General features: G+C 40.8%; 1 protein-coding gene across 1 annotated transcript; it reads right to left on the reverse strand.

Annotated features, from left to right (window-relative positions):
• Positions 1 to 343: 343 nt before the first annotated feature.
• LOC111955630 (voltage-dependent calcium channel gamma-6 subunit-like) lies at positions 344 to 10,496 on the reverse strand. Its single transcript, XM_023975849.2, has 5 exons — positions 10,399 to 10,496; positions 7,935 to 8,363; positions 7,202 to 7,276; positions 6,382 to 6,519; positions 344 to 5,571 (listed from the first exon to the last, which is right to left on the reverse strand). Exons 2-5 carry the CDS (start codon positions 8,356 to 8,358, stop codon positions 5,348 to 5,350), a joined length of 861 nt encoding a protein of 286 aa, XP_023831617.1. The 5' UTR covers positions 8,359 to 8,363; positions 10,399 to 10,496; the 3' UTR covers positions 344 to 5,347.
• Positions 10,497 to 12,037: the final 1,541 nt, after the last annotated feature.

Genomic DNA, 12,037 nt, shown 5'->3' on the forward strand with positions numbered 1-12,037 from the left:
ACAGTGTGTGTGGCATTTATAGAGACACATGATAGGCCTACACGAGGACCAGACCGGAATGACTTTTTTAAAAAATTGTGGGAAGGGCGGGCTGAGTTGGTGGTGGGGGAGGGGGGGTTGTTTAAATTGGACGATGTTGGAGATGGGGATCACAGTTTGAATCCAAGGTTTGTGTCGCTTATCCACTTCAGCAGTATTCGCCAAGCTCTACATTTTGTGGCGGAAGGTGATAACATGTGGCAGACAGTGGAGACAGAGCTGGAAAGAGGTCAAGATGGTGACTGAGATGTGAGTTTAAGATGACGGAGAGATGAATGACGAAGACAGAAAAAAGGCGCAAGAGTCTTGTCTTCACATTTAATAGATAAATCAAGTCTTACATACGCAATTATATTCATTAAAAACCACAGAAACAATTCACCTTCCAATACCCACTGAACTCTCACTATAAAAAGATCAAGTAGATCAAACACCTTACAGTATTTATAAACGTGTGACATTTGGGTTACACAGAACACGTGAAATGTTCGTAGGTTAATTATTTACAACACTGAAAGCTCATATGATTCTGAATAGTTTTTTTTACAATGCAACCTTATATATGTTGACTTCAGAAAGTATCTCTATCTCTTGACATATTTCACATTTAGTTGTGTTACAGCCTGAATTCAAAATGGATTAAATTAAATACAAATTCTCACCCATCTACACATAATACCCCATAACGACAAAGTGAAAACATGTCTTTAGAAACGTTTTCAAATGTATTAACATTTAAAACAGAAATATCTAATTTACATAGTATTCACACCCCTGAGTCAGTACTTTGAAAGGTGTATTCATATCCCAGTGTCTGGTGGAAAGCAGACTGAACCAGGCTTTCCTCTTGGATTTTGCCTGTGCTTAGCTCCATTCAGATTTGTTTTATCCTGAAAAACTACCCAGTCCTTAATGATGACAAGCATACCCATAASATGATGCAGCCACCACTATGCTTGAAAACATGAAGAGTGGTACTCAATAACATGTTGTATTTGATTTGCCCCAAACATGATAGTTTGTATTCAGGACAAAAATAAACATTTTGCCACATTTTTTAAGTATTACTTTAGTGCCATGTTGCAAACAGGATGCATGTTTCGGAATGTTTTTATTCTGTATAGACTTCCATCTTTTCACTCTGATAATTAGGTTAGTATTGTGGATTAACTACAATGTTGTTGATCCATCCTCAGTTTTCTCCTATCACAGACATTAAACTCCGTAACGGTTTTTAAGTCACCATTGGCCTCATGTTGAAATCCCTGAGTGGTTTCCTTTCTCTCCGGCAACTGAGTTAGGAAGGATGCCTGTATCTTTGTAGTGACTGGGTGTATTGATACACCATCCAAAGTGTAATTAATAACTTCACGATGCTCAAAGGGATATTCAATGTCTGCTTTTTATTAATTTTTTATCCATCTACCAATAGGTGGTCTTCTTTGCGAGGCATTGGAAGACATCGCTGGTCTTTGCGGTTGAATCTGTGTTTGAATTCACTGCTTAGCTGAGGGACCTTACAGATAATTGTATGTGTYGGGTACAGAGATGAGGCAGTTATTCAAAAATCATGTTAAACACTATTATTGCAAACAGAGGGAATCCATGCAACTTATTGTGACTTGTTAAGTCCATTTTTACTCCTGAACTTATTTAGGCTTGCCATAACAACGAGTTTATTGACTGAAGACATTTCAGCTTTTCATTTTTAATTAATCTGTAAAAATTTCGAAAAACATAATTCCACTTTGACATTATGGGGCCATTAGGCCAGTGACAAAAATTGCAATCTAATTAATTGTAAATTCAGACTGTAACACAACAAAATGTGGAAAAAGTAAAGGGGTGTGAATACTTTCAGAAAGCACTGTATCTGGTTAGTAGCCTAAATGCTGCAGTAAATTGTGGCACTTTACCTCTTCAATAAGGTTTACGATGAAATTGCCTGTTCTTTCAGCCAGAGATGTTTTTAGACAGTGCCGCTTTAGTAATTTACGGCCATTTCTATAATATAGTCACCCACGTACCTGGAGCAGATGGTGCGTCTAACATTTAAAGGGACATTGGACTCCAAAATCAACATTGTCAGATGTTTTTAAGACCTCAAAAGTAGTCTAATGTCAGTATGAGTCCACACATCCCACGCCACTGGTTATGTAGATCAGGCTACACAAYTTAATGGAAAAGATAAGCACCGCAGATCTGGAATTTACATCTTTTACATTACTTTTAAATTGTGGAAAATAACTGAATCTACAAAACATGATGACCTGGGACGTAGACTAATTGTGACATTACCTTTGAGGTCTGAAAATATTTAGATTTTAGAGGGTAATGTCTCTTTGATATATTTATATGCACGGTGCAATTGGAAAGTATTCAGACCCCTTGTCTTTTTCCACATTTTGTTACGTTACAGCCTTATTCTAAAATGTATTAAATAAAAAAATGTACTCATCAATCTACACACAATACCTCATAACGACAAGGCGGAAACAGGTTTTTATAAATTTTTGGAAATGTATTAAAATAAAAAATATCTTATTTACATAAGTATTCAGACCCTTTACTATATGATACACGAAATTGAACTAAGGAACATCTTGCTTCCATTGATCATCCTTGAGATGTTTCTACAACTTGATTGGAGTACACCTGTCTTAAATTAATTTGAATAGACATGATTTGGAAAGGCAGACACCTGTCTATATAAGGTCCCAGAGTTGACAGTGCATGTCAGAGCAAAAACCAAGCCATGAGGTCAAAGGAATTGTCCGTAGAGCTCCGAGACAGGATTGTGTTGAGGCACAGATCTGGGGAAGGGTACCAAAAAATGTCTGCAGCATTGAAGGTCTCCAAAAACCCAGTGGCCTCCATCATTCTTAAATGGAAGAAGTTTGGAACCACCAAGACTCGTCCTAGAGCTGGTCGCCTGGCCAAACTGAACAATCGGGGGAGAAGGGCCTTGGTCASGGAGGTGACCAAGAACCCGATGGTCACTCTGACAGAGCTCCAGAGTTCCTCTGTGGAGATGAGAGAACCTTCCAGAAGGACAACCATCTCTGCAGCACTGCACCAATCAGGCCTTTATGGTAGAGTGGCCAGACGGAAGCCACTCCTCAATAAAAGGCACATGACAGCCTGATTGGAGTTTGCCAAAAGGTACCTAAATGACTCTCACACCATGAGCAACAAGATTCTCTGGTCTGATGAAACCAAGATTGAACTCTTTGGCCTCAATGCCAAGCTTCARGTCTGGAGGAAACCTGGCACCATCCCTATGGTGAAGCATGGTGGTGGCAGCATCATGCTGTGGGGATGTTTTTCAGCTGCAGGGATTGGGAGACTAGTCAGGATCAAGGGAAAGATGAACAGAGCAAAGTACAGAGAGATCCTTGATGAAACCCTGCTCCAGAGCGCTCCGAACCTCTGACTGGGGCGAAGGTTCACCTTCCAACAGGACAATGACCCTAAGCACACAGGCAAGACAATACAGGAGTGGCTTCGGGACAAGTCTCTGAATGTCCTTGAGTGGCCCAGCCAGAGCCCAGACTTGAACCTGATCGAACATCTCTTGAGAAAATAGCTGTGTTTAGCGACGCTCCCCATCCTACCTGACAGAGCTTGAGAGGATCTGCAGAGAAGAATGGGAGAAACTCCCCAAATACAGGTGTGCCAAGCTTGTAGCGTCATACCCAAAAAGATTCAAGGCTGTAATCGCTGCAAAGGTGCTTCAACAAAATACTGAATAAAGAGTCTGAATACTTAGTAAATGTGATATTTCAGTTTTTTTGTTTTAATAAATGTAGAAAGAAATCTAACAAACTGTCGTTGCGTTGTCATTATGGGGTATTGTTAATAGATTGATGAGGGGGGAAAAAACTATGTAATCCATTTTAGAATAAGGCTGTAACGTAACAAAATGTGTAAAAAGTAATGGTGTCTGAATACTTCCCGAATGCACTGTATCTGTATATTAAAGGCAGTTGTAAAAACATTACAATATCATGGGATTGTGTATGTATTTATTTAATAGAAACTCTAGATTTTTTGTACGGTACTTTCTTTCTGTGTAATAGATCTGAAWCCCTGTTACTATCTTTAAAAGTATACTCTCTAATGAGACTGTCGATCACAACATCATCAACGTTTTGGCAAAAATACTTTAAAAGTAATGTTTACAAATTCAAAAAACAACTGTAAACAGTTGTTCTTGTTACGTTCATTTAATGTTATTTTGAATAACTTGAATTTCACACTTGGGGAGATGTTTGAACATACAAGCACATTACACTTTTGCCCATGCAATGTGATATTTTCGCTGTCAACTAACACCTMTGATTCTCCCAAGAAATGTGTCAGTAGCTAGGTTTCCATCCAATTGGTGACAGATGTTCAGGTGAGTATTCTAAAATCATCATAAAAACAAATATGTGCATTTTCCCAKCAGACATGTTTCGATCAAATGTACTTATTGAAGATTAAAGGGGTTTTCATCCCATTTTCAACTCTACTGAGTTTTCTCACAAAAAAAGTTTGCGTTATATAGCGTGGTCGCATACACTGGTWTTGTCACTTGAGCTTGAAGCCACAAACGCGCATTTCGCTGTTGGCTAGAGCGCACCTATAGCCTACCATTATTATGGACAAAAGAGCAACATTATTTTTATTTGTCAAACGGCAGCCAAGCATCGATTATCAGTTCACCAGAATAAGACCCTCAATATTTATTGGAAAGGAGCATCAAGCTCATCACCTTGCACTTTCACCAGCCTGTGAAGTTTGTCATAAATGATTTAATCTGTAGCCTAATAGACTGCATGCTTTCCSGACGAGTCGTAGTGGGAGGACCACACAACATGTCATTGCGTGACTCAAAGTTTACTCGATATGATGGTTAAAGTCGTTTCCACCGACATTTCTCGCATAATTCATTTTACCGACAAAGAAAGATCCCACCTTGTCTGGCGTATTTTGATTTGTTGACATTTGGAAAGTTTACCCCCCAAAAATGTTTCCAAAAAATATGTTTTACGCCTGTCATGACATTTTGTTATTCAACATGCATTTTACTCACATATACATGTTGGATGGAAACCTGGTTATCGTAAGTGTTAATTATTCAGCTTTCATAAGTCAAGAGCAGTATAATGTCCCTTTAATGAGCTCTACTGATTTATGCAAAATAAAGAGAGAGAAAACATTTAAGACAAGGAACATCTTCGTGAAATGTAAAACTGCAAGAAACACCATTTCTCGACAACAGTTATAAGACATACAGATAAAGTGCAATACTTCCTTCTCTTCACTAGCTGTCACTTTCATTTTTMGGGGGAAAACACCTTCGCCAGGGGCTGAATGGCAGTGCAAGCAAGAGAAAGAGGATTCCGCCCAAAATAAGCATGACCCCTGCACACCCAATACAGGACACTGACCAAGACAGCTCGTGATGCAACGGCACCGAGTGGTCACTGGCTAGGAAGGAGAGGACCGATTGGTTGAAAACAGTAAGAGATAGGAGCATCAGGAGGCCTAAGAGAGAGAAGGAGAGAGAGAGAAAGAGAGGGATGAAGAACAAAAGAGAGAGATATTAGGGGCTTGGTGTGTGTGGAGATGGTAAATACATCTTACTGATGGGTCGGTGGAGGTGGTATTGATGTATGTGACCTTTTCCTCATCCACTTCTCAGAGCCTCAGAGTATATCAGGACTGGACAGGTGCCATGACTAATGCCCTGTGTATCTAATTAGTGAGCTCCCTTGATACACTTGAATAATAGCTCTATGTTTTTTGTTTAAAAAAATTATAATTGTGTTGAGTACCAGTAGCTTTGTTTTGTTTCTGCTGCATGCACAGGTTTAGTCCTAACTGGCTCCTAACTCTCTGCAACATGGGTAAGGTCTGAATTGTTTTCTCCTCGCATCCTATCTCCTATCTCCTTCTCAAAACCCATTGGATGACAAAGCCAGAGGTCCTTCCCCTCTGACCTTCTCCTCCAATGGATTTTGAGAAGGAGACAAGGAGAGAGGACACAAGGAGTATGCAATTGAGCATGAGATCTTCCCATGGTCTCATTAGATATGTGACATTTAACCATTGTAGTTATACACTGAGTGTACAAAACATTTTTAACAGTTGAACCCCCCCACCCCTTTTGCCCTCAGAACTTGTCGGAAAGCTTGCCCATGTTGACTCCAATGCTTCCCACAAGGGATCAATAAGGGATCATCGCTTTTCACCTGGATTCACCTGGTCAGTCTATGACATGGAAAGAGCAGGTACTCTTAATGTTATGTCAACACAGTGTATAATACCTTGGCTGTCACATGTCTACTCGCTCACCTGACAGAATGAAGCAAACCGAAGCAGGCTTGAGGAAGAACGATTCTCCTTTGCTGAGGGCTGTGGTGATGCATATGGCCCCCATGACCATCAGGAAGAGACCGAAGAGGGCCATCATGGCTGCCGCCACATTCAGACCTGGGAAGAGAGAAACGGTTGTTGTCTTGATACAGGTACATTCCATTATTCATAGTACATTTGCACCGGGTACAGTTACATTTTAGTCATTTAGCAGACTCTCTTATCTCCGGATAAGAATGCCCTTGCAATGAGGGCATTCAACCAAGGTAAGTAAAACAACCACATAAGTGAAACATTGTTCAAAAATGGCAATCTACAAAAAGGTAAAGGTCATGGCATCCACGTATAATTCTAACAGAAATTGGTACATCACCTCTGACTAGCCTAGAGGATAATGGAAGCGTTAAATGTCACACTCCTGACATACACGGCATCATTCCCATTGAAACTAATCCAAAACACAGAAGACATTGTTTCTTTTGCGCATAATAAATCCAAAGATGTTGAATTTGGCCCTCAGTGCCCCTCTTAAACAATATGGTGCACGACACTTCTGGTTTAGAGCTCGAGAAAATAACAGGATTTCACAATTGGTCCCCATAGACCCACGAAGAAAAGCCGTCTTGCTGACTTCAATGCCATAACAGAAAAGGAGTAGGAGGAATACATTATAGACACTCACTGCAGTCAATGGCTGACCCAGTGAAACATAGACGACAGACTCCAAGAAGAAAGAAAGAGAGTGGGCGGGKAAGGTGGGACATAGGTTGAAAGAGGGCAGGGGGACAAGCTGACTCACTCTTTTCTGTCGTCTTCTGGAAGATGACAGCATTCTCTCCGGTGGTGTAGAACTTGAAGTAGTTGCAGTGAGATTCTGAAGGAGATGAGGAGAGACGAGGAACGTATTTGAAACGGATGGAGACCTTATCCACTTGCCCATCACCATCATTTTATTGAGATTCGTACGGCTTGCTGCACACTAGTTATCGTACATTCACGCACATCAATGACAATACCAAGGCTATTATCTCTTCTATACAATTAGTGTCATGGCATCTCGTAATCTAATACATGCAGTTGATCCTACATATAGACTACCATACAAATATACTACAGCACTGCCTTCACTAGTATTCTATTTTAGTACAGTATTTGAGAGTAATATGTGTGTTAGTTCAAGGTAAGCATCTATCTAAGCATCTATCTACAGAATGTAAATGTATATTGCAGTCCATCTGTGACCCAGTCTACACCTGCATCCAGTGGTTGGATTGTGGACACAATGCTAATACCTGATATCTAGCCGTATCTAATGGTGGGGGCTATAGCTATGTAATTAAATCATAACTGTCACTTCTGGCCTTGAAATCATGAGATTTGGCTGAACTACCCCTTTCAAATCTGTCATAGAAGGGTCCATAGGATTTCTCAAGAGAGCGTTTTGTATAGTTTTGAATGAATGAGTTTGAGTGAATGCTGTTTGGTTTACACAAAATCATGCAGGCCTATTCATGCAGCCCCAGAGCAGTCACCTCCTGGCAGTTCAGCCGGCCCACAGCTCTCTCGCTCAGGGTCAATGTCCGCCACCCACAGAGTCCGGGAGCATCCTTTCCACAGCCCGTAGTGAGCCGCCAGACACGTCTGGTTGTTGTAGAAGTTCTTGGGCGGGGACAGCTCCACCCAATACTCTGTGCCCAAGCCCAAGACTGTCAATACCACGCCCACGATGGCCACGAAGAACGCCAGCTTAATCTTGCCCTTCTGGACCTCGCTCATGCCCCCTGGGTGTCTCGATGTCAACGCTTTTGCCCGGCGCTTAACTCCCATAGCACCAGCCCCAGCCCCTCTGCCACCCATGACACCGGTCAGTCCCAGTGGACCTGCTCCTGGTCCTACGCCCAGCCCTGGTGGAATCGGTCTGCCATCCTCTTCGTGCAGAAAGAAGGTGGACCACATAACAGCTTTGCAGATGTTCACGATTGGAAAAAAATGAATATGAATAATGGCTAAAGACAGGTAGAGAGTGCAGGAGACAGGGAATGGGTTTCTATGGTGAAGTGGCAGTGGAGCAATAGAAATGATGCTAGACAGGGATTGTTTTGGCAAGCGGGATGGAGGGACATGTGGGAGGACAGGGGGGAAACAGGAAGATGTGGGAGGACAGGAAAAGAAGGTAAATGGGAATTAGCAGCACTGCTGACTCAGTTTATGAAGCAAACATGCTAAACCCATGATAAAAAAGGATAAACCATGTTTAGGATTATCAGTGCAGAAATATATATTTTTTTGTTTTTTTGGTGTCGGCACAAATCATTAATTGTAAGTTAGTAACACCAGACATCGAAAGCTTGATGTAAAAGGTGGTTTGGAAGAAGGATGAAATGATGAGTGGGTCATAATGAAAAATGAGTCATAAATTAGAATAGATTTGGAAAAAAGATCAAAAAGAGAGGTAGCTTCTGGGTAGAAGTTGGGAAACAGAGTTATGGAGGAGAAGCCAGGAAGGCGAAAGCAGCTTATTCTAAATTAAGAAAAAAAATGAGTTTTAACACCAGTAGAAGACAATCTACTGACTWTAAACAATCACAATGTTAGTATAAACTAAATGTTAAAACTGCCGTATCCCCCTTATAGTGGCTGATAAAATCCAACATGGCAAATATCATTTTCATCTTGACGGCTATATGATGGACAATTTAATGCTGCACATAATATTTTCCAACTGCATGGCTGCTACATTGACACTTTCTCACCTTTCAAAGCAAATATTGTGTGCACATATTACATCAGTTACTATCATCAAGTCAGAGTTGTGTTAAAGTCACTTTTTTAAATGGTTTTGTACATCTTAAATAACCATATCTACATTTAGATGTCGACTGAAAGACGGACAACACATTGCTACTGTATCTTACAAAGAAGTCTAAGCAACTAGTACGCTAACTCAAAATAAGGCAATGAAAAGGCAATAATATTTGCACCTCATTACCGTTACCCTCACAGGTAAAAAAATTGACCGGAAGAGGAAGTTCTGAACAATAAAGATTCAAATTACAGATGCAAAATAGTCCGGTATGATTCAGTCTTGAATACCTCTTTTGGGTTGGTCCCTTTTTTTCAATTTACGCCTAAAATGACATACCCAAATCTAACTGCCTGTAGCTCAGGCCCTGAAACCAGGATATGCATATTCCTTGATACCATTTGAACGGAAACACTTTGTGGAAATGTGAAAGGAATGTAGGAGAATAAAACACATTAGATCTGGTAAAAGATAATACAAGAAAAAAAATATTTAAAAAAATAAAAAATTGTACCATCATCTTTGAAAAGCAAGAGAGAGGCCATAATATATTATTCCAGCCAAGGTGCAATTTAAGTTTTTGGCCACTAGATGGCAGCAGTGTATGTGCAAAGTTTCAGACTGATCCAATTGCATTTCTGTTAAAACTTTTGTATCAAGACTGCCCAAATGTGCCTAATTTGTTTATTAATAACTTTTCATGTTCAGAACTGTGCACTCTCCTCAAGCAATTGGACAGTGCAGTTAGATTAACAATAATTTAAGCTTTCTGCCAATATCAGATATGTCTATGGGATATGTTCTTGTTACTTACAACCTCATGCTAATTGCATTAGCCTACGTTAGCTCAACCGGGACCCACCAATCTTGAAGAAGTTTTAAAGTGCCTCGCAATATTCCATTCAAATCAACTTATTCCATTTCAATACCCATTGAAATATACAACATTGTGATCAGTAACTCCATTAAATAAGCAAAAAAAACGCAAACTCAACCAGCAACAAATGCCGACACCCCAGAGCAAATTTYAAGGCCATAATAAGTATAAGCAATTCCATTTATTTTTCAATTATGTAATTCAATATCCCTCTACGACGGACCCAAATTAATTTATTTCTACAAATTTTGCTTTACTATACACTCAGTCATGGCCACATTACGAATCATAACAATGATATGAAGAAATTGCTGACCTGTTCGGTGTGCATGTGGTTCAGTTCGGAATGAAACAGGGCGAGGCGAAGAGAGGGAGTGCGCAAGAGAGGGGTCGCCGAGGAAGAGAGGAAAGGAGGTATGGGGAGGGGAAAGAGGGTGGAGGCCAAAGTAGTCTTGTGTGAGTGGGTGTGTTTAGTAGCTATGTGGCCACACGCCTATGCCTGTGTATATGTTTGTTTAGACATGCACGTACAGTTGTGCTGGATCTATCTGTCTTTGCTGGCCCCTGTAATATCTATGTGCAAGAATATGCGTCAAGAGTGTGTGGTCTCTATATCACTGTGTGTATCACTCTATATCACTATATCAGTGTCTATGTGTGCGTGCGTATGTGTGTGTGTGTGTGTGAGCGTGCACCTGATAGTGTGTGTGTGAGCGTGCACCTGATAGTGTGTGTGTGAAGCGGTGTGTGTGTGTGTGTGGTGTGTGTGTGTGTGTGTGTGTGTGTGTGTGTGTGTGTGTGTGTGTGTGTGTGTGTGTGTGTGTGTGTGTGTGTGTGTGTGTGTGTGTGTGTGTGTGTGTGTGTGTGTGTGTGTGTGTGTGTGTGTGTGTGTGTGTGTGTGTGTGTTTTGGGTGTGTGGTGAGAGAGAGACAGAGCGCGCACCCGAAATAATTTAGTGTGTGTGGGTTTTTCATTCTATTTTTGACAACCACCTGTTAATGACATACATGTGTTTTTACTAGAGACACAGGCCTGCTGATGAGTTTATGTCAGGAAATGGGGTAAAGGTAGATTCCTGGGGCTTCTGTTAGTATTTTGTAGATTCAAGAATTGTGGCTGCAACACTTCAAATCAGGAACTTTGCATATAGCCTTGGTGTGACGTAGGCTGAGCGAGATCGAGTAATGGCAAGGGGCAAACCGGATACTCTGCCTTTTGCTGACACCTTCAAACCCAGAGTTTATCCATGGTCAATCTGGGTTTGTGTAGGAGACAGTATTATCTGATTCCAGCTAAGCAGCTGGAGTTTCAGGATCTATTCACAGGGTCTATAACAGTTAATTGTAACATACCCTTGAGCAAGATCCAAGGACTTTAAACCTGTATTGCTTGAGTTGACTGGAAGCCTATTTTAAAGCTGCTATATTAAGACGCTATGCAAAAGTGAGTGTGAGTTATGTACATTGCCCTAGATAAAGGCGTCCTCTTGGCAGGAAAAAATATGAAATGGAGACATTTATAAATGTACTTGATTTCTTCCATTCTAAAGGCAACATTATTACAATTGTTTCTGGGGAGACTTAATAAATGATTGATAAAACTCAAATTCAAGCTGAGTCAAACGACCCTTTCTCGTGTATCGGAAAGTTCAATTAAAGATTTGAGCATACCTGTAAATATTTTACACCTCTGCTGCCCAATGCACAACCTTATACAGTGAGTGCATGGGGATGGCTGTTAGTGCCACTACTGTATGTCGAGCACATACCATTCAGATCCTATGTCCAGAAGCACATACAGTACACAACATAGGCATAAGGACCTCAACACCACACCACAACTCCCTATCAGGGGGAAAGATTTATGTAGTGAGGTCATACAGGGACTCCAGGGATGACTGTCTCCAAACCGTGCTACACTAACAGACAGGAGGAGTGTAATCAGTTCTAGACAAT

This window comes from Salvelinus sp. IW2-2015, linkage group LG31 (assembly GCF_002910315.2).
Source record: "Salvelinus sp. IW2-2015 linkage group LG31, ASM291031v2, whole genome shotgun sequence".
Lineage (NCBI taxonomy): Eukaryota > Metazoa > Chordata > Actinopteri > Salmoniformes > Salmonidae > Salvelinus > Salvelinus sp. IW2-2015.